General features: G+C 32.0%; 1 protein-coding gene across 2 annotated transcripts in view; it reads left to right on the top strand.

Moving 5' to 3' along the window:
* The window catches only part of LOC139513320 (uncharacterized), a 30682-nt gene extending 28334 nt beyond the window's left edge, over window positions 1-2348 (top strand). For both annotated transcript variants that reach the window (XM_071301712.1, XM_071301713.1), the window contains exon 14: window positions 135-2348. In XM_071301712.1, coding sequence (XP_071157813.1) covers window positions 135-436 — 302 coding nt within the window. In that variant the 3' untranslated portion in view covers window positions 437-2348. The remainder of the gene's footprint in view (window positions 1-134) is intronic.
* The last annotated feature ends 22782 nt before the right edge of the window (window positions 2349-25130 follow it).

Raw genomic sequence — 25130 nt, 5'->3', positions numbered from 1 at the left:
GGTAGAATTTATCTACGTTTATACACAATATGTTGTTTTATGCTAATCAGCATCTGAGCCTTTTGTTTATATAGACACACATATTCACTGAAGTCATATATATCTTTTCTTGAATTTGACGTATTTGATTGTAGGTATAATAAAAGTTCTTAAGATGAATTCATTAAAGGAACTGACGAAAAGACTTAACATGAATGAGGCACAGGAAGTAGCAAAATTTCTAAAATTGACCCCAGCTGAAGTAGCAGCACTTGCTAGAGATTTCCCTAAAATTGATGACTTCTGTGAAGCAGTATTCTGGAAATGGAGGGGAAAGCGTCCATATGCTAGCCAAGCTTTGGCTCTGGGTAATGCATTAGAAAGAAGTGGAAAAGCATTGGAGGCTGCAGAGGTCAGAGCAGCTCACAAAGAAGAAAGGCTTATTTGTTTCGACTGATAATTTAGTAGTACATGGATAACCCATAAGAGACCATTTATTTATTTTGATATTTTATTTTCGTTCATAATTTTATAATATTCTAGTATTGATTTCAGTTGGGAAGAGGCTGCTGATTTTATACATTTATATATATATTGATTGAAAAACAAATTGAGGAACACTCGGAATATACTTTTATTGGTTATATGCCCATCCAAAACGCAGCTAGTTAACATTTCACCCAAATGAAAATCAATTAAACGTTCTATCTTACTCGGTTTCCAATTACTTTAAAGTAAAATTTATCAAGTTAACATAAAATGTAACCGATCTTCCTACATTGTGCTATATAACTGAAAGAATAAAATTAAGGATGTCAACTCAGTGATGAAAAGGGTACTCGTTGGTTTAACAGAGAGATACTTGTTTAATCGTTTGTTAAATTATCTATACAAGGGGAATACAAGTATAGATTTTTTTTACGCTTTGTAGGTCGTTGTCTAATGCCACATGATTTAGATATTAGTACTGATGTCTTTCAAACTCTTCTTCTAATTTAGTTAACAGTAATATAATTAACAATTAAAAAACACATACTTATAGGATACATGATTACCAGATCGAGAAGGCTGACAACACTATACAATGTTTTCTGTGCAGTCTCTCTAACAGAAATGTTGCCACTTGTGTAATTTTAGAATTGTATCAGTTCATATCGCATATTACTTTTCGGTTTAGAATCATATATCTACAGTCTCTTATGTAAATACTTAAATAACGTCATTTTTAAAGTTATTATACATGCGTTGTTAGTTATTCAATTGTATACATGTAAAGATTGTTGCAGTTAAATCGGAACAGATTGGTATGATTCAGTTTACATCATCATACTCATACTGATGACAGATATCTGTTAATTCTTTATTGTTTCCTTTTTTATTATTAGTACTGTTTTACACAATTGTTTAGATGTATATATACATAAAAAATATTTTCAATGTTTCAAATAACGCTACATCCGAAAAGAACTTTTTTACCACCAGAGAGTTATTTCTTGTCTCGTGGTTTTTTTTAACTTGATATTTGTTTTTCAGTTGTCAGCATTTTACAATGCATCTATAATCAGCTCCCGACTATGGTTTTGTTCTATAATTGTGACTTGGATTGAGAAGTGCCTCATTTGGACTCATACCACATTTTTTTTAAATGGAAGTTGTACTAAAATTAGATTTTATATCATTCATCAATACAAATTGGAAAGCTTTCTCATGGACTCTTTTTTTCACGGCAGGATTGTTCTTAACATTGTGTAATGATTTTTGTATTAAATACATCATCTAGTTCTCGAAAGTATCAACTTCAAGTTATAACATCATCTAATCCATAATTTGAATTAAATATATATAAATACAGAAGGGTAAAACATACTGCTTTATTGTGGTAATCATTTGGGCAACTTAAAAAGATAAAATAGATGACTAATCTGTTTTGCCGTATTTACATTTCGACTCATGAAATATACAAGTTTATGAAACGTACTTGAGGAAATAAATTTTAACCATTTCTTAAAAAGAACTTGTACAGTAATTAATTAATAACAACGGTGTTATTTAAGAAAGGGGAAACGAAAAAATTCATGTCACAGAAACATTAATTGAACGCTATTGTGTTATTTTGAACTGTAGTTTATGTCTGTCATTATTAACATATTATTGTATCATTTTTGAAGGACGCCATGTTTTGTTTTAAATTTAAATGTATATTCACGATGTGGCCGAATTTTCTAATCTCGTACATAACTGTCTTTTTAAAACAAAATGATTTCCTTGTTTATGGCTCTATGTATGTTTAATATCATTTCCTGAGTGAAAAGTATACCACATGTAAACATACGTTATCTGTCCTATCAATAACATTGTCATCTCGTGAATAAGTATTGGTACTATTTCATTTGAATACTACTATCGGGCCTATAACCTCTGATTATGGGCTTTCAATCTCCGGAAGTACCCCTACCAGGTAAATAAATTCGATCAAGAATTTGGAACTATCATAAATACTGATAAAGTTTTATAGTGTTTTGTGTCTGTCATTAAAGAAAGCTGTCTCCTACGTGAACATCTCATTGTCACTGTTAGGAAATGTGCATCTGGATCAGTAAAATTGGTACCGTTTAATTTTATTATTTATTATGAATACTCACGTACTGAAAATTGGCTTCCAACATGTCTGTGCAGAATTCATACGTTATTACAGAACATGATGTTATACATTGTTTGAGATAGACTGTTTTAAGGGACCGTTCAATATTTATCAGATGGATGGGCCGGTGCAAAATGGGGCGGGGCAAGCACTTTTTTTGTGGAAATATTTGGATGGGCGATAACTTTTTTTAAAATATTTAGTGGATGGGCCAGAACATATTTTATAGGAAAATTTTTTATCAATTTTATCGGTGTGTAAGAAATTTCTTTTGCGGGCACTCAAAAACTGGTAGCTAAGGCAGTGGTTCATTTCTGACAACTTTAAGGATTCAATTAAGGATTAAAAAAGCTAAAATTTTCTGTTCGGACTATCTTATAAATTATTTTGACCTTATGGAATACCAAGTTGTTTAATAGTTTGGTGTATTGCTGTTAAATTTATGGATTTAATTAATAGGTAAGAAAAAAAGCTCAAATTTTTAGTTAGGGATAAATTCAGATAGTCAACTTTATTTTTTTTGTAAATTTTTCAAATCAACTTGGATTTTCAAGAACCTATACAGCTTATTCATTAATATATTGATCTTATAGGAAATCAGGTTGTTTGGTAGTTAGGTGTTTGCTGTTAAATTTATGGATTTTATTAATAAGTAAGAAAAAAAGCTCAAATTTTCATTTTAGGCTAAATTCAGATAGTCAACTTTAATTTTTTTTATAACTTTTTCAAATCAACTTGGATTTTCATAAAACTCGAGAGCTATCTCAATTATATATTGATCTTACAGAAAGCCAGTTTGTTTGGTACTTTGGTGTATTGCTGTCATTTTTATGGATTTTATAAATAGGTAAAAAAATCTAGAATTTTAAGTTTAGGCTGAATCTAGATAGTTATCTTTAATGTTTTTTATAACTTTTTTAGATCAACCTGGATTTTCATAAAACTATACAGCCTTTTCATTTATATATTGAACTTACAGAATGCCACGTTGATTGGTAGTTTGGTGTATGTCTGTCATTCTTACGGATTTAATAACAAGGTTTAAGAAAAAGCTCAAATTTTCAGTTTATGCTAAATCCAGATAGTCATCTTTAATTTTTTTTATAACTTTTTCAAATCAACATGGATTTCCATAAAACTTTACAGCTATTTCATTTATATATTGATCTAAAAGAATTACAAGTTGTTTGGTAGTTTGGTGTGCTGCTGTCATTCTTATGGATTTAATAAAAAGGTTTAAGAAAAAGCTAAATTTTCTGTAGGTTATTTCAAGATAGTCATCTTTAAATTTGTTCATAACTTTTTCAAATCAACTTGCATTTTCATAAAACTCTACTGCTAAATCATTTTTATATTGATCTTACTGAATGCCAGGGTGTTTAGTACTTTGTTTTTTTGCTGTCATTTTTATGGATTTAGTTAATAGCTTAAAAAAAAGCTGCAATTTTAAGTTTGGACCAAATTTGGATGGTGACTGGTCACCTTTAAATGTTTTTTTTAACTTTTTCAAATCAACTTAGATTTTCATATAACTGTACAGCTTTCTCATTTATATATCAATCTTACAGAATGCTAGGGTTTTTGATAGTTTGGTGTTTAGTTGTCAAATTTAGGGAATTAATTAATAGGCGAAAAAGGCTGCATCAAATTCAAAAACATGCCTGCCTATATTTGCTAAAAAGGACCATAATTTCTTTTTCCAAAAGTAGAACAGATAAAAGAATATTCAGATTTGAACTAAATGTATACATATATATGGAATTAACTAGCACATTTTAAATTTTGTATTAACACCAAAGTTTATTCTTTGATTTCAAGACATAAAATTTTAAAAACTTTAAAATAGAAAAAGAACCTAAATCATTTTTGATTGTCTTATAGTTTTAGAGGGGCAAGGACTTTTTTTATAGATTTTTTTAGATGGGCAAGGACTTTTTTTCAGAATTTAAAAGGATGGGCGTTAGCTTTTTTAATGAAACAATATTAAGAATGCACCGGCCCATCCATCTGGTAAATATTGAACGGTCCCTAATGACTAGTGTTCTATTTTATAATTTCGAAATAATAAAACTCGGTAGTGTTTGTCAGTGTTGTTTTTTTTATTTGTGTACATTTATAAATAAGGTATTAATAGCATTATTTCAATTGTTTGTATAAAAGGGTGACAAATTCATGTTAAAAAATCGAAAACAACTAAAAGACAAACGACTTTCTACAAACCACAACATAGAAAACTGAAGACAACAAGAAACCTAACAACAAAGTATGGAGGTAACATCAGGTGCTCCGAAAGGATGAGAAACCCTGTTCAACATGTAGAAATTCATTTACTTACTAAATTCAGGGGTTTAATTCTAGTCTGTCAGTTCAAAACATGTTGTTTATTTTGAAACTGAACAACAGAAATAAAACGACAGAATATAAAGTCGAAAGAAAACCGAAAAAACAAATGGCAAAACAAAAAACCCGACTGCAAATAATTTAAAATATGTTCAACTAATCACTAATCAAATTGCGTGGATGTCCGATTTACTATTAAAAAGACGTACATTTTTTAGCTCACCTGACCCAAAGGGCCAAGTGAGCTTTTCTTATTACTTAGCGTCCGTCATCCGTTGTCGTCCGACGTCCGTCGTCGTTAACTTTTACAAAAATCTTCTCCTTCGAAATTGTCAGTTGACCCCTTTAGGAGTAATTGTCCTTTATAGTCAATTTTTAACCATTTTTCATAAATCTTAGTAATCTTTTACAAAAATCTTCTCCTCTGAAACTACTGGTCCAAATTAATCCAAATTTGGCCACAACCATCTTTGGGGTATCTTTTTTACAAAATATGTCCGGTGACCCGTCCAACAATCCAAGATGGCCCCCATGGCTAAAAATAGGGGGTAAAATACAGTTTTTTTGGCTTATAACTCAAAACCAAAGCATTTAGAGCAAATCTGACATGTTTAAAATTATAAATCAGGTAAAATTCTATCTGCCTTGAATTTTTAGATGAATCGGACAACCCGTTGTTGGGTTGCTGCCCCTGAATAGGTAATTTTAAGGCATTTTGCTGTTTTTGGTTATTATCTTGAATATTATTATAGATAGAGATAAACTGTAAACAGCAATAATGTACAGCAAAATAAGACCTCAAAATAAGTCAACATGACCAAAATGGTCAATTGACCCCCTAAGGAGTAATTGTCCTTTATAGTCAATTTTTAACAATTAAATTTTCATAAAATTTGTAAATTTTTACTAACATTTTTTACTGAAACTACTGGGCCAAGTTCATTATAGATAGAGATAATTGTAAGCAGCAAGAATGTTCAGTAAAGTAAGATGTACAAACACATCATCATCACTGAAAACACAATTTTGTCATGAATTCATCTTCTTCCTTTTTTTAATATTCACATAGACCAAGGAGAGCGACACGGGCTCTTTAGAGCCTCTAGTTTAATATTCTGGGAAATTGTTCTGTTTTGTTTAACTGCTATTTTAACATGATCCATACACATTTGTTAAAACAATATCAGACAATTAACGCAATAAAAGTTCTTGAATAAGTGTAATCGTCACGAGAACGATTCTCTTAGTATATCTATTTGTGCTTATTCATCGACCAGTTGGGAAATCAAAGCGAATGTATTTATTGGAATCGCTACAAACAAATGAGAAGTTGTGACAGTGAAAAGATTTTGTACTTAAGTAAAATTTCTAAAACTATTTGAATTTTAACTTGGTTAATACGTTATCAATCAAATGTAACACATAATTTTACCTTTTTTTTCTAAAAGAGAAATGAAAAACGTGGATTCTACTGCACATTTCATTCCATTGCATAACATTTGAGACACCAAAGGGCTTTTACCTTCCTGATAAGAGGTTTTCATAGTAAAAAATCTTAATTTGGAATGCACAAACCTTAATCCTAGATCCATCATCGAAACTGCTTGTGTAGGTCATACAAATAGAGCATGTACATTTGAGAATATGACAACGTACGATCTAGAATTGTTTATAAACTACAACGCTAAAAGTCAAGGCCATTATTATAATAACGTCACAAATATGTATTAGCAAGCAAGCACTTGTTTTTACTTTTAAAGGGTACTTAAGGGATATTTATTACCAATGCTTTCAAAGTCTGGTAAATTCGTTCACCAGCATATGGTCATAATAACTTGACAAACGACGTTCAATGCCATAATAGCATTACTTTTTAATCACTATTAAGAGTTTTGAGTAATTATACCATATTTAATTATGGTATCTTTACTCAAGAGGAAATCCGGGATAATCCTAGGTCTGTCCAATGTCCTTTAGAAATTCAACCAAAGATGAAGAACTGGATCTTTCATCACTGTATTTGATTCCTTAACTACATACGCGTCCTTAGAAACAACAGCATATTGCTAGGTCTTACTAGTACTCCACGAAACCTCTTTCTAAATTACTAACATCTATTTTATCAGCAATCAAAACTGGGCTCAAAAGTTGTGGTGAAACTGCCTATTCTAGAGGCGGGTGAATCAGACGTGGATAATAAAATAAAACCAAAGATCTTTTAAAGTAAATACAATCTAAGACTCTATCATTTTTTCCATAATTTGACATATGAGTATGAAATCAACGAGGACCATCCTTATCAGACTGACAGTAGGGTGATAAAAACATGTAAATCTAACAGAAAATACTGATTTTACTATAGGTCAATAATTAACTTACTTACATAGAACAAAGATCAATCATAATCATGTCTATGTTACAAGTACAAATATATAATAAAACGTTAAGAAAATGTCCTTTTTCAAATGCTCAAATCCAAGCATAATTTGTATAGCGGTAGAACAGTATAAAAAGATCATGTAGTGAATACTATTTAAAACGTTTTGCTTATTCTAAGTCAGTATTCACCAATCAAATACCGTTATTTTTACGCAAATGGAGGTTGTAAAAATTATGAAATATTATCTGAATAACATGATAAAAACAAAATACTCAATCATTTTGTTCATTGATCTTAAAGAGAACTCCTTTTTTGTACAAATTCAATGTTCATAAATTGGCCACTTTTTAGCAAGCAATATAAATATGCGATAGAAAAATTTCAACTGTAGCTCAATCTCTTCACCAACATTTACAGCATCTTACAATCCTTATAACGCCAACAACTAATTGATGACGTAGCTGCTTACTCATTACAATGTAAACTATGAAGTTCAAAGAATATCCAACAATAAGACTGAGGTCCGTATACTGTCTCAGTGCAAATTCAATATCAACATAGATGTCTTTGTACGATGGGTCAGAAATATATAGCATCCTCGTCAAATAGGACACAAGAAGCGCTGACTCAGATAACAGAAATATGATACAAATGCAAACAACTGTAATTGCTGAGATACGGTTTCTTTTCTGGACAATATGACTATCGGTCAACGGGAGATTTCTTCTCAGGCAAGTTAATTTACATATTATATATACAGTACATAAAGCTACCACCAAACAACATACTAGGAAACAAATGTTTACTATAGTGTAATGGTAATTATATGTGTCATCAGAAAAATTTGTACAACATCTGCCGTTGAAAATCTTAAGTCTAAGAAGATTTTCAATGATGTTTGGAGAATTAATGCAAATGCTTATGACAAAGGCAGCAATAGAACATTTGATACTTACTCTGTTATTCAAACGTGGTTTGCTCCACATTGGGAAAAGCAGAGCTGCTGTTTTCTGCAGACATAACAAAGATGTTAAAAGAACAGATGTAAAATGGAATACATACTTTAGCTGATCAAAAAAATGCTCAATTAAACATTCTGGAAAGTCAAAAAGAATAATAGCTGGTCCTGTACTTGTACTCCAACGAGCCACCGGTGAAATAAAAACCGGAATCGTCATCAGGACTACAGCAGTAACATCCGATCCCGCCAAAAAAGACAGTAGAATAGTGACAGGTGTTCGGTTCTCTTTTTGTAGAAATATAAATAAAACAAATCCATTTAATATCGTAACTTCAACTGCCATTCCCATATGCACATATGCTGTTGTAGAGTCGGGTACAAAAATAAAAGTGTCATAGAAGTGATGATTCCTAGAGTTGCAAGAAAACCGAATATTCAAACAATCATTTCCTTGAGAAAAGTGAATTATAGTATCAATACTGAGAGCTAGTTCATCGTCAAACAATTGTGGGCTATTCAAATCAACGTATTGATTAAAATGTTCCCTACATGAATGTTGTTTCAATATGACATAAATTCGTATAAAGTTTGCTGGTTCATACGGAAATATGAATCCTGTAAAAATGCTTCCTCTTTCGTTTAATTAGAAAGATATTTTTGTTTGTGAAGGAAGCAAATTCCATGCAGGTAGAATCATTCGCTAAAAATTGTAAACATCTGCATTTGATACTACGTTATTTTGTGATTGAATAAATTTGGTGAAAAGTTCCTTGCAGTTTTGAATATCATCAGCAAAGAACATACGCAAATCGGAAAAGTAATGAATAATGCCATTGACCAAACTGATATTGTATTCTAAGGATGGATAGCATAATAACTTTTGCAAAACTGGTCCGTTTGGGTATTCTTGGAGAAATTCTTTGGCGTCTTGGTCATACTCAAAACTACTCGCATGTCCTAAAATAAGGATATAATATGAAAACAGAATGTTTGCAACCATTATTATAAAGGAGATGTTATAGGAGTGTTGGGTTAACTTACAATTTTGAAGCTTTTAGTTTGTAGTGGTTGCTTAATATCTTTACAGTTAAATCAGAAATCAGAAACAACAATGGAGATTTTAGCCAATTTTTAACAATATAACAACAAATAAAAGTGGTAGCTTTTTTCAAAACCTAGTTTTCATAAATGTCATGAATAATTTTATTTTCAAATAAATATTAATCCATATTCTCATTAATTTTAACAAATATCAACAATTTTCCTTATCATTCTCTAACCATTTTGGAGAGGTGAAATCTACAGACTCGAAACGAGTCACAAACTAACAGCCAATGCACCAATATTCGCTTGTAATTAATCATTATTTAGAAATGTAATACATCAAATGTACATGTTCTCATTCCATATCTTCCTATATCTATGTCATAACATACAATAAATTAGTCAAAATTACAGATACAGCCCTGGTCTGCTTTAATACCTAAGTTCGAACTGAAAATTTCGTTATTATTCTTTCTTTTTCAATTCTATGTTTTAAGAAAGAAAAAAAATACCATGTAAAATATTTCCAAATTATAAATTTTACTTTTAACAATCTCTATAGTCCAGCAGCTAAGTCCAATATTTTGGGACAATTAATCACTTTATGGTAAAAACATGAAACTTTGCACAGTGTTAACTGTATAAACATTTTTGGATATGGAGCCATAAAAAAAAATCCACAATGGCCGCCAACAGTCAGCAGAATCCAAAAATATAGTATAATTTAACATTTGAAATTAAAAAAAACACAAAACTTTGCATATTATTAGCTATGATGATTATTAATCTTTTCTGAATATGGAACAATAAAAAAAACAATCCATAATGGCCGCCAATTTCAAAATGGCCGACAACAGTCATGAGGCAGAGTCCAAAAATATGGTATAATTTATCATTTGAAAATAAAAGCACAACACTTTGCATATTGCTAGTTATCATATAATGGTGCTCATTAATCTTTAATGAATATGGACCAATCAAAATAATTCCATAATGGCCGACAAATTCAAAATGGCCGCCAATAGTCATGAGGCAGAGTCCCCCAAAAAATGGTATAAATGATCATTTGATAACAAAAGCACAAAACTTTGCATATTGGTAGTTATGATGCTAATTAATCTTTTCTGAAAATGGAACAATCAAAAATAATTCCTAAATGGCCGACAAATTCGAAATGGCCGTCAAAAGTCTTATTATCAGAAACTATATCGTGTATATCTAGAAAGCTATTAATAATCAACAAATATTTGTGCTTTGCAAAACTTTCAGGATTTCAGGTCATCAAATATTGAATTACATACTTTTTGTTTGTCTTTTTAACTTTTCGATTCAAGCGTCACTGATACGTCATTTGTAGACGAAACACGCGTCTGGCATACAGAAGTTATCCACAAGGAATATATAAACTAATTTACGATCATATTTCTTACAACATGGCTACTGAAAAGACGTTCAGGGTATCAAGTGTAAAATATGACAAACCGACTAAAATAAATAATATTGATTGGGCAAATTGCATCTTATGCCAAGAAATAATAGATGAAAAACGTATATGCCCATTTGATTATAAACGTCTCAATGTTGGTGCTGGTTATCAATCTTTAGCTGACAATATTAAGAAGTTTCATGAATCACGATTGGTGACTGAAGGCATTAATGTGTGCATTGAAAACTTAGATGAGGGATTTGGAATAGCACAGTCTTTCATTGACCAAAAGGCATGTTGGCACAAATCTTGCAACTTAAAACTGAACAGGACAAAGTTGGATAGAGCAGAAAAACCAACCTCACATGGGAGAATAGATAATAAAGCAACCACATCTAAAAAGAAAACTAGACATAGCCTTTCCGTTCAGTCCACCAGTAACCCGTCTGTGTACTTTTTTCTGTAATGAAAATGGCCAAGAAGCCCTTCATGAGTCCTCAACGTTTGAACAAGATACACGTGTGAGAGAATGTACAGTAAAATTAAATGACACGTTGTTACTTGCAAAGTTAAATGCTGGTGATCTAATTGCACAGGAGGCAAAGTACGACTCTAAATGTTTTGTTTCCTTATATAATCGTGCATCTTGAATTGAAATGAAAAATGATAATGTCGAATCTAAGAAGGAAAGCCAAAATCCATGGTATTGCATTTTCAGAACTAGTCTCTTATATAAATGAAACAAGGTCATGCGATGAGACCATACGTGTTTACAAGTTGTCAGATCTATGTAAACTTTATACAGAAAGAATAACATGTCTAGGTGCAGATGTTTCATCTCGAGTTAATAGTACACGACTAAAACACAGAATTGTAATTTCCCTAACTTAGATGCTTACTAACAAGGTCTTGAAAACATTCTTGCTTTCAAAGATGACATTGGTCCTGCATTGAAGAGAGTCTGCTTAGAAGACTTTGATAATGAGTAAAGATATTTTTGCATCAAATTCAGAATTTTAAGGAACTTTCCAAAAGGGATATCAGGAAGCTTCTGTACCTAAGTCATTGCTTACTTTGGTCAGCATGATTCAGTTTTGACCCAACATTCAGGATCGTTCATATTCTCAGTCGACATTAACAATAGCACATCTTCTGATGTATAGTTGTACAAAGAAACTATCCAACCGTCACATGAAAGATCATGAACCTCCAGTTTTTGCTTATTTGGGAATCATGATCCATGTAAGACTAGCAAACGTGATCTAGTAGATACTTTCGTCAAACTTGGACTGTCTGTCTCCTACGACCGAGTGTTAGAAATTTCTATTTCCATGGCCAATGATGCTTGTCGTCGTTATGTCCAAGAATGTATTGTTTGCCCTACCAATCCACTACAAAATGTATCTACTTCAACTGCTGTAGACAACATTGATCACAATTCAAGCAGTATCTCGTTAAAAGATTCATTCCATGGTACAGGTATATCTTTATTCCAACATATTTCAGAGGATGTTCAAGGCGTTGTTCAAACATGTGACCAATCTGAGCCTATGTTGAAATGCCATTCAAAGAGAGTGTCTCTTTTACCAGAGAGTTATTCAAATCTTCCTCTAGCTGTACTAAGATTCAGCGAACCAGATATCCCATTAGTTGAAGGAGAACTTTCAATTGATATGTCCTCATTCCCAGCTGCATTAAAGGGGGAATTCAAATGGCTGAACAGCTGTGGATAGGTTTTGGCACTGGAAAGAACTTCCTATATATTTCAATTCATGTATTGTGCCTTGCTCTAGGAACATTGAAATTGAAAGTCTTTCCACTGTTCCATTCATTTATCGGTTGTGACACAGTCTCAGCTTTTTCTGGGAAAGGTACGAAATTAGATTGGGACACATGGTCTGTATATGATGAGTTGTCAGAAGCATTTCTGCAGGTTATTGAAAATCCAAATGAAGTTGAAATTTTAAAAGTAATAGAACGATATGTTGTGCTTTTGTATGATCGGTCTAGTACAGCTAATATGGTGAATGAGTTAAGAAAACAGTTATTAACGCAGAAGACAAGAACAATTGGCAATATTCCTTCAACACGAGATGCACTTCTTCATTGAATATACGAAACGTGCAGCTTACCAAGGTAGTGTTATTTGGGGCAATTATTTAGTTGCAAATTCAAGTATGCCATCACCAGATTTATTTGGTTGGCAAAAACTTGATGGTACCTGGGTACCATTCTGGTCTGTGCTTGCTGGTGCTTCAATATCATGCCAAGAGCTCATCTACTGTGGATGTAAGAAAGGATGTCGAGGAGCATGTAAGTTCTTGAAAGCAGCATTATGCAACTGCTCACCGGACTGTGAAAGAGAAACTGATTGTGACTGTGCTTTCTTTTGATTTTCCTGCATTTGGATCATATTTTAATTGTAATTTTAATCTGTTGTTATGTTAAATAGTTATTTGTGAGGTTTTTTTTTAATTTCTTATCTCATTTCTAAAAAAGAAATATTCTTTGCACTGATTCAATATGGTTTTTTTTTCATTTCAGGACAATTGTGAAATTTTCTAAGGTCATAACCTGTCACTGTGAAAAATAAGAACCCGTCAAAGACGCCATTTTGAACTATATTGGCCATTTTTATTTCATAGTTAATATCACCTGTTACATTAAATAATAATATGTTTGTATTTACGGGCTTTGTTATATTATAGTTCGTTTCCGTGTGTATTACATTATAACGTTGTGTCGTTTGTTTTCTCTTATTTTTGAGTGTAAATTCACATTGCGATAAGACGTGTCACGGTACTTGTCTATCCCAAATTCATGTATTTGGTTTCGATGTTATATATATATGTTATATTTGTTATTCTCGTGGGAATTTGTCTATGTGTGTTACATTTTAGTGTTATGTCGTTGTTCTCCTCTTATATTTAATGCGTTTCCCTCGGTTTTAGTTTGTTACCCCGATTTTGGTTTTTTTCCATGGATTTATGAGTTTTGAACAGCGGTATACTACTGTTGCCTTTATTTTGTATTGAAATAAATGATCCATTATTTTTTAATAATTTTTATACCATATTTAAAAACAAACGTCAAATTTTTACTTGTTAAACGGCGCCATTTTGAATATTGCCGCCATTTTGAAAATATTATCTATGCACCCAGGCATTAATGATACATTGTAGGCCTTTGTCGATATCAAATGATCAGTTTCACGGATTTGGTAACGTTCTATCACACAATGATGGTGTACATATACGAATACTGTCAAACTTAGACATTTTGACGCGCCATTTTGAATTTGGACGCCATTTTGATGATTTTTGTATTATAAGGTTTAAAAAAAAAAATTGACATATCTAAATTGTATTTCCTTAAGTTTGTGACATCTTCTGAACTCATTAAAATTGGAAGACTTCATCAAGTGAATTATGTCATACTAATGTCGGCCATCTTGAATTTGGCGGCCATATTGGATTTGTTTTCGTGGCTCCATATCTGAATTTTGTCTATACCCCTTAATCTTTCACTATGCTAAGTTTCATGCTTTTTCCATAAAGTGATCAATTATTCTGATATCCGCTGGACTTGTGAGATACTATTTCTGAAAATACTCACTTATTTTCTCCCCAAGATCTGTTGTAACACGATTATCATATAAATATTCTGTGGTCCACTCTGGATAAACACCATTACGATTCTTTGAAGATCTGTTTGCCTTAGGGAATACACTATTGTTAATGTTGTATCTTGTGGTCCCCTCTGGATAAACACTATATCCATATTTGGAGGTTATGTGTCCCTTGGGGTATACACTATGGTCATAATTGTATTTTGTGGTCCATTCTTGTAACACACTATCGTCAAATAGTGACGTTGTGATTAGCTCTGGATACACTCCATAACCAGACATGTATATTTTGGTTCGCGTACGATGTAAACCACGTGAATACTTGTTAGTTGTGGTTTGCTCTGGAAAAAACCATCATAGTTATACGTATATATTTTTATATAAAGACATTTTAAATTTACTAAATCAAAGAAATACTCCTTACCAAAAAACATTGAAAGTTTTCTTTTGGAACACTAGCACGTTGGTAGAGGTAAATAAATAAACCGTTTTAGAATACTGCTGATCTACAATTATTTGTTTTTAAATTAAAGTAAGAAAGTTGACAACGTGTCAAAACAAACTTTTATATCATTTATGAATCAATCGAATATTTTTGATAAACATGTCCTAAAATACATTCAAGTTGTTATACATGTACCAATAGCGACAAAGAATTTAAGAAGCAAAATAAACTGAATATTTTTAGTTGAAAAAAAAACTTGTCTCCATTCTATTCAAATATCTGTACATTAGAGAAAATAACTCGGAAGAACGTGTAACGTCCCCTACCATGCACCACCCACTATGTGAAACTACAACCTGTCAAAATCTATGTTGCGTATTGTAAACTTGTCTGTTTGTCTTTTTATGTTTTACCCATGGCGTTGTCCGTTTATTTTTTTATCTGTGAGTTTGAATGTCCTTCTGGTATCTTTCGCCCCTCTTTAATTTATTTTATCGCAGCAATCATATGCACTAACTGTATTATGTGAAAATGTTTGAAACTCACATCTAGATGTGAAATTTAAACGACGGTTGAACTGATAGTCGATTTCCTCATGGCAATTGACAAATATGTCATGCATGTGGCTGCGTACTTGTACATACTGCACAGTCAAATGGACGCCACACGTCGGCATAGTTTAATTGATGGTCGGAAGGAAACGTGTAGCTACCATATTTCTATTCCCGAGTCACCATTACAGGATCGATTTAGACAATGAAATAAAACAGAAATCCAAATCACGGGACTTATGTTTGTACTAAGGATTACTTTGACTCCCCCTAACTTGTGCTCATCGTCACCCCGGATTTCGACACTTTAAAAAAAATTGCTTATTAATTTTTTGTTCTTTTGCACTATTCTGGTTATAGTTTGAAAGAACACAATTTCGATTGAGAAAATAACGGATAGGATTATTTTTTTTATTTTTTATTTCCATCATATACAAACATTGTTACATACTAAAAGTGTATTTTTCAACGACCCATAGATTCTCAGTACTTCAGTAGAAAAAGAAAAACTCCAAACAAATAAGAAATATTTAGGTAGATAACAGAATGGATCTTAGCTATATTTGAAATGACATGCAACAACTTTTTATGCCATAAAAAATTTATAGAAAAAAAAACTATAAATTAAATATTAATCTTTGCAAACATTTTACACTAAAATTCATTACGAAAGCAGAACAAAACTATTCTGCAGGGTTACAGTAATTAGTTTATGAAACAATATATTTGAAAAAATACAGTAGTGCAAACAGTAGATAATGAATAATTGAAATGAAACAATAAACATACGGAAAACTTGCCGAAAGATATGAATGATTAAAAAAAGACCAATAATGCAAACAAACTGTATTTATATTAGGAATAATAGCATACAGCATAACAGCACAAGAGTTTTTAAGGAATAGTAAAACAATCTATAAACGGACTAATATCAACAGGACCTTGATTAACAAATTGAAAAATAGGTCAGTAATACCATCAAGTTGTTTTCATATTTTAAACGAAAAGGTCCCAAGCATTACAATACTTAATGAGAAGAAATCGTTTTACTTATCAGTTTATTAAAAACGTATCACATCTGAATACATGGAAAAATAGATCAGTAATGCAAACAAGCTGCATTTATATTTACAACAAACATGGTCCACACCATCATATTAGCTTATAATATATGAACAATGGCACAGCAAGGTCATTTTTAGTGTACGCCCCTAATTGCCCGACGACAGAGGACCTCAGATAAAGGGACGAAACACCCGAAGATCAAGCGTTATCGTGAAAAAGATACCGTGTCTGTCATTCAAAGTCCACAAGAACCTGGCTGCATAGGATAATATATACATCAATAGTAAATAAAGGCAACAGTAGTATACCGCTGTTCAAAACTCATAAATCCATGGACAAAAAACAAAATCGGGATAACAAACTAAAACCGAGGGAAACGCATTAAATATAAGAGGAGAACAACGACATAACACTAAAATGTAACACACATAGACAAAATCCCACGAGAATAACAAATATAACATATATATATAACATCAAAACCAAATACATGAATTTGGGATAGACAAGTACCGTGACACGTCTTATCGCAATGTGAATTTACACTCAAAAATAAGAGAAAACAAACGACACAACGTTATAATGTAATACACACAGAACATACTTGATCGTTTGAGAACAAAACTTTACTACATAATAGATTATCTCAGCTTCCCAGCTTTCAACCTTCCATTTTATTTAGCAAAATCCAAGTAAAACCTGGCTACATATGAGTTTATATCTCCAAGTAAATACGATATTTCAGAACTTGCATTTCCCCTCAGTATCTCCTTGGATGAGGTTGCTACGCAAACAGGCGCGTTGCTACGTTAACGTCAAAACATTCCCTGCAAATTTATTATCAACCATTGCTCCTTATGCAACACCAGGGCGAGGTTATACTTACCCACCAGGAAAAGTACCACCAATAAATATGCCAGGAAATATTCCAATCTTAGCAACGCGCCAAGTGAAATAATCGGTCAACAGAAAAAGTAAAAACTTAAAGATTGAAATTATACCAGTAAAGCAAGATCATTTCAATTTATTATAAACATAGGATACTCACTTATATTTTTCTCATTATGCCCATCTTCCACCGGTTTCGATATTACATCAGTATCCAACTTATAAGTTTGTATCCCCTCTGGATTTACATCATGGTAAAATTTAATGTCGTGGTAACCTCTGGACGAAAGCCATTGCCATACTTTAATGTTGTAGTCCGCCCTGGATAAACATAAATATCATGCATGTGTGCAAGGTTTGCAAAACCCAAAACTACATCTTTGCATTTTACAAACATAACCAAAACAAAAACTGAACCCATCTTTTCCTTGACTAATGATGTTCCGGATAAAGTTCATTAGATTCCTGTGTTATAACTAAATATTTGTCTGTCTGTGATGAAGAGTGGAGTGGTTCATTTATCAAATACTACTGAAATTAAAGAACTATAATTCAGAATTGTTCAAATACGATACATGACAATGCGTTGAGTCCGTTATTTACTATTATATGATATATTTTCTACTTGGAAATGAGTGTTATTTCCCCTTGGTCAGTAACATATAAAACTATTCATTCGTGCAATTTTGCTATATATATTGCATCGATTATTCTGTTACTTTAAGAGGCATATGTTTTATTACTCGGGACACGTTCTGTGTACGTTTATAAAAAATATAAGTTTTCCATATATTTTTTTCATGTTCTTTCTTGAGCAAATAAGTCTATCACAGAAATTCAGAATATGAAAAAAAGAACATAAATCTTCACTTGACATCATAAGTATCACAAGTGTAAACGTTTTACAGCTTTTTTAAACTGTGTATGATCAAGTAAAACGCAAACGCGAACAAAAACAAAATATGTTCTATACTAAATTTGTCCGCCTGAGTCTCCTTGAAGCGTTGGAAGCAGGGATATAATAAAGATATCGATAATTTTTTATTTGATTTTTTTTTATTTAATACATATTATTCTAGGCATATACTAATGCATATGGCTATTTAAAGTTATATATTGCATCAACACATTTGAGCTCATAATGGCCCTTCAAGCTCGATTGCAGTAGTTATGATTAATCAATTAATGTGTAATTCCTAGTTCGTTCCGCGCTATTTGGTTCGTATTTTTTCTCCATTTCTTTAGTATTTGAGTAGACACAGATAAAACTGCACACCACACTAAAATACTGGAGGTTTTGTGTGTTTTTTTGTGACTAGAGGTAGTGTTCTTAAACTAAAAAATAATCAAACGGATAATATCAGGAAAGTCAAAATTATTCTAATCGTTTTTACCTTCGACCTTTTGATTCTTTGAAGTTGAAAGACCTTCAATTGTTTTGTTTTTTTATTTATTTATAAATATTTTTTCATTATAGCCAAGTGTGCAAACAGGTTAATATCAGTGAAGATACAGATAAGTTATGAAATTGAAGTAATTCCATATTCATTTCTGATCCGTGTTTCCATACCGTAACATCTCCCAGTATCAGGAGATGAAATAATTCTAAAAAAAAAAGGACCACTACTTTTCTGTCTGTTCTACTTGCTAGTACATTTGGCACAAAAAACTGGCATTATTTTCTATTACGGTCTACGAAAATTGTGAAATTTATAAATTATGGCGTGTCAAAAATTATTAGAAGTTCTTGGTAAATTGCATGCTTAAATTAGTGATTTCGAATCTGTTCAAGGTTAAGATTTATATCTTATATATCACTTTGGCTCATTTTCTGAAGAAAAAAAACATCATTTACCTAAATGAGCATTTAAAAGACTGACTGAATGAATGAATCTTTATTGCATTAGCAACAACATTGCTTTATCATAATACAAGGTATATACATATATGACAAATATGACAGAATACAGAGAACAATTAAATGAATTTAATAAATGGGAACATGTACAATGTATGTCTTGACTTTTGCATGGTTTTTTTAATAACGACAAACAAAATAAAATGCCGATTGGACCAGCTTTGATATGATAACTGCACATAGATTTTTACTAATTAACATTTTTAATTGCTGTAGAGATTTAATTTAGTAGATATATATATATATCGCCAAGTTATCGGAATTCCAACGGGGACTCACTGTGCACAACGTATTTCGGACCTGTTTCTGTGTTGTAACGAATCATAATTCGCATCATTGTAAATATAACGGAATTTGATGAGACTGTCGAACAAAGTGAGAGGTAAATGTCTGTCAAGTCAGGAATATGACAGTTGTTGTCCATTCTTTTTTATGTGTTTTATCATTTGATTTTGCCATGTGATTAGAGACTTTCCGATTTGATTTTCCTCTGAGTTCAGTATTTTTGTGATTTTACTTTTTTTTCATTACTAAATAGTTATCAAATGTACCAGGATTATAATTTAGTACGACAGACGCGAGTTTCGTCTACATAAGACTCATCAGTGACGCTCGTATCAAAATATTCATAAAGCCAAACAAGTACAAAGTTGAAGAGCATTGAGGATCCGAAATTCCAAAGTGATAAAATCAGCAAACAACATCTTTTACAAAGTTTTATAACAGTTTTACATATTTGAATGATATTTTGGCTTCAATAATACCGATCGCAGTATGTACACTAAAGAGATGTATCGCCTTGAACCTATTTTAAATAAAGCTTATACTAAATAATAACACTACTCTTTACTGGATCTTCATATATATATCTTAAGCGGGAAGCTTGATAATGAAAATGACGGTGAAAGGGATGATTTTCCTTTCCAATGTTTATTATCGGTTTTTAGATGGTGACGTTCCCTTGCGAAAAATCATAATCGTAGGGTGTTTATACATCTCCACTCGTTCGATAAGTAGTGAGTATCACAAAGTTTTTTTTTATCTTAACGAAAAAAATCTGTGTATTACTGAAAAATTATTATACCAGGGTTTTCGAAATCGCAAATTTGTCAAGACTTATATGCATTTTTTTATGGACATCATTCGCAAGAATGCATATAAGTAACGACATATTATACATGTTAACGTTCCTGTATTTCGTATCCCATCTGTTTGGGTAATATACCATATAAAGCACAATCAAGTTGGCATACAACCCAAAAGATCATCAAACCTGTAAACAGACTTATTCGGAAGGGATGTAGGTACGATACTGTTTATTAAAGTAGGCATCTTTCGGGAATTAATATTGATTCACTCATAGGGTCCTTTGCATCGGAAAAATGCAACCAAAGGGATTAGTGCTTGACTTTATTATGATCAAATCACAATCTTACGTTCAGTTTAATTGCATAATGTCTGAAGCTGGATTTTAGGATCGCATGTAAAGTCTCGCCACATTTGTTTGCCTCTAGTCTTTGTTAGTCATGTGCTTTGTTTTAATTTTGGTTATTTCATATATTTCGCTGAAGTGGTATCCATTATTGTTCAAGTGTCAGCGGAATTCAGCCTCAGTCATGTCCATGTGTAGGATTTTCACACTACGATGACAACCTATTGGTGATTTGGGGGTTGGGGTTTTTTCTCTGGCTGTTCAGAAGGGTCGTTATCTCTGTGACACATTCCCCGTTTCCATTTTTATTTCTATCTTTCAGTTATTCATTAAAAAGTTTTGGCAAATTCAGAAGCTAAAACACATCAGAATAATGGAAACAACTGTCATATTTCAGACATGGTACATGCATTTAACTGAGTATGAGCAATTGATTGTTGATAACAATCGGAAGAAGTTACAGGTGCATAAGTATGCACTAATGTTCTCCAAAAAGGTGCGACATCAATATGCGTTCAATATTTAGTCGTATAAACATTTTTTCAACAAATAATAACAATGTAAGCGTAAATACCTTTGATGTCGACTACATGTGTACAATTTGTACAAAGGCCAATATTTGATAGTTATTGGCAAAAAAAGGATCCCTATTGGCCATAATAATTAACCTTTATATATACTATATATTGATAAATGAAATAGCTCTTGAACATGAATAAGAAGAGATATAGGATCAATGTGTGTGTTGAAAATAAACGTTTAGGATCGATGTAAGTGGGTTTGACTCGCATTTTAACTAGTACGCTCTAATCGCTTTTCTGGATTTACCTTCATCAAGAACGCTCAAAGCCAAACATTTGAAATCCGAAGATGTATAAGTACCGAAATCGCTGAAGAGCTATATGTCAAAAATACCTAAAATAAATAGCTAAATTCATCTAAAGCCAACTTTGCCTGAAGGAGTTGAAACCTTAGTTTCTTAACAATTTCAAAATTTTTAAACGGATAATTTTAGTAAAGTTTTTAAAGTAAATTGTTAAGGTCAATATTTCCTCAGGTATAAAACAGTCCTGTATATAAAAATGAATTAAATTGTATGGACTTCTGACTTATATTTGCCTTGGAGTTCAATATGTTTATACCATTTAGTTATTAAAATCATTGCAGTAGCGAATTCCGGTCTGAAGTGCACACAGCTGCACTAAAAAAGTACGTGGTAGTGAGTTTTAGGAGTAGATAGTATCTACTCTATAGCTAAGCTGTACGACACGCTTGGTTGTATTAAACCATTTCCACTAAACTTACGACCAAATAATTGTCAATTTAATATTTAAAGATAAACATTCAATTTAATGTGAAATATAACCTCACGTAACATTTCATATTGAAATGTGTAAATGGTACATCAAAATAAATATCAAATAATATTTTTAACCGACTTAAAGTTTTATTGATCAGAAAGGTATTGGGAGTAAACTATATCCGAGTAAATTTTGAAATTGTTTTCCGGATGTCATTGAATTCAAATCTTTTGTTTATCCTTTAAATTCGTTCTCAATGTCAAACATATCATTGTGTTAATTTCTTTAATATTGATTAGTTCTAAACAAGGCTTTGTCTGTTTCTTTGTAAGCCCATTTGAATGCATCTGCATACAGAATTATGACTAAGTTTATTGAAGCATGTTTCCTGCGTCATTTATCGTTTATTAAAAGTATCAACTGAGACTGTTCACTATATCTTTAATAAGAATAACAAGCGTGCCAATAGTAAATTCAGATCTGCTGGCTCGGTTGGAACAGCAGGTTTATCACCTATTTTTTTCAGTGGGATCATTTTGCGAAAAGTTTTAGTTTTCTGTAAAGTGAGATACATGGTATTTTCCTATACTGTGGTCATTGTGTTGTCTGTCCTTTTTGACTCACTGTTTTATGTCTGTCGTAATCAATTAGTTAAAACACAACTAAATTACTATTGAAATACATGTAGAATAACAAATGTACAGAACCTCAAGGAATATTCAAATCGGCGAGTGCCTAATCGGAGGGAAAACAACTGTCATATTCCTGACTTCATATAGGCATTTCCTTATGTAAAAAAAAACAGAATAAAACCTGGTTTTATAGTGTGCATGCAAAACAAATAGTGGGTACAAATGTCAAAAAAAGAGTACAGCAGTTAATGAACTCATTATAGATACCAGGAATTTTTTTATATATATTTGCGCCAGACGTGCGTTTTGTTTACAAAAGACAAACACATTTTGTTATAATCTTCGTCACTATAAAAAGAAATAAAAAACAAATATGTCATTAAAGAAAATATAAGCAAACACATAAACAGAATTAAAAGACAGGAATATAAAAAAAAACAGCACAACAACACATTGGCGAGACCCATAAGTTCCGATCCATTGCAAAAGAAATCCCAAAAAATGGACCAAAGAGGTTAGGTCAATAAGACAAATAAATGAACAAAACAATATATCACGTAGTTAATATGAAAAACAACGTCAGTATCGAGAATCTTTACTTCAATACACTCATGTATTATTATTTGAAAAGTTGATACGGAATATTTATAACAAGGTATAGGTATCTTCCAATGAACTTGTTTAAAAAAAGGACTAGAAGTTCTTTGACATATCCCTGGTGAATCAACTTTCTGCACAGACACTATTGGTTTTTTACAAAGTCTGAGTAGTTGACGCACGCTCTTCGATATCGAATAATCATGAAATCAATGCAAAAATCGGTATATTGCTTCTAATCTGGGGGAAATTGAAAATTTCAAAAGTAAAATGATCTCGTTTATCACAAAAAAAAACTGAAATTGCAAAAAGTATTACACTAACAAACTAAAATTCTGAAAACACTTTTTTTCACACAAGGTCGTTTTAAGACCGTTATGACGTCTGTTCACAAAAATCATTAGATGTCTACTGGTTTGTTTTGTCTTTGATACATGTGCTATTGTGATAGGTTTTTACTGGGTTCGGACAATCTTTCAGTGTCTGTGTGTTTGGTCGTTTTGTTAATTATTTTTATATTTGCAAGATGTAATTTTTATAGGCCAATCTTATGTTGTGATGTTATATAGTTATACCGGGTTTAAGGATAATTGGGCTCTTGTATACATGCATTCTGCGTGTGTCTGTCTAAAGTTAGAATACTGTAATTCAGTTGTTGCTGTAAATTAAATTAAATATCTTTATTGTTATGTTTAATGTTAAAAGGATTAGATTCAATAAGACCCCCTTGTGGCCCCAAAATATAGCAGTTTTACAAAATTGTGAAACTGTAATCTTTAAGCTTATTATTGGAAAGTAGAATGCTTCTGCTACATAAATGTGAGCTGTTTTTGACAATACAATGCACATATATCGGGTACTAGCATCATTAAGGCATGCTGAATTACTCAAATCTTCATAATTTTAGCCTTTTAGTTAAATTTTAGACGGTTTCCGTCTTAAATGAAAGTGGCCGCATTCGTGTTCATTCATTATATTGAAATGTAAGTTGTATTTGATGATAATACATAATGGTGGACGTTTCGTCCCCGAGGGTATCACCAGCCCAGTAGTCAGCACTTCGGTGTTAATATGAATATCAATTATATGGTCATTTTTATAAATTTTCTGTTTACAAAACCTTGAATTTTCGAAAAACTAAGGATATACCTTAGCCGTATTTGGCAAAATTTTTTGGAATTTTGGATCCTCAATGCTCTTCAACTTTGTATTGATTTTGCTTTTTAACTATTTTGATCTGAGCGTCACTGAAGAGTCTTATGTAGACGAAACGCGCGTCTGGCGTATAAAATTATAATCCTGGTACTTTTGATAACTATTTACACCACTGGGTCGATGCCATTGCTGGTGGACGTTTCGTCCCCGAGGGCATCACCAGCCCAGTAGTCAGCACCTCGGTGTTGACATGAATATCAATTATATGGTCATTTTTATAAATTTTCTGTTTACAAAACCTTGAATTTTTGAAAAACTAAGGATTATCTTACCCCAGGAGTAGATTACCTTAGTCGTATTTGGCACAACTTTTTGGAATTTTGGATCCTCAATGCTCTTCAACTTTGTATTGATTTGGCTTTTTAACTATTTTGATCTGAGCGTCACTGATGAGTCTTATGTAGACGAAACGCGCGTCTGGCGTATAAAATTATAATCCTGGTACTTTTGATAACTATTTACACCACTGGGTCGATGCCACTGCTGGTGGACGTTTCGTCCCCGAGGGTATTGCCAGCCCAGTAGTCAGCACTTCGGTGTTGACATGAATATCAATTATATGGTCATTTTTTATAAATTTTCTGTTTACAAAACCTTGAATTTTCGAAAAACTAAGGATTTTCTTACCCGAGGAGTAGATTACCTTAGCCGTATTTGGCACAACTTTTTGGAATTTTGGATCCTCAA

Source organism: Mytilus edulis, chromosome 2 (genome assembly GCF_963676685.1).
Source record: "Mytilus edulis chromosome 2, xbMytEdul2.2, whole genome shotgun sequence".
NCBI lineage: Eukaryota > Metazoa > Mollusca > Bivalvia > Mytilida > Mytilidae > Mytilus > Mytilus edulis.
Note: the sequence above shows the minus strand (reverse complement) of the source record. Positions and strands in the feature narration are given on the sequence as shown.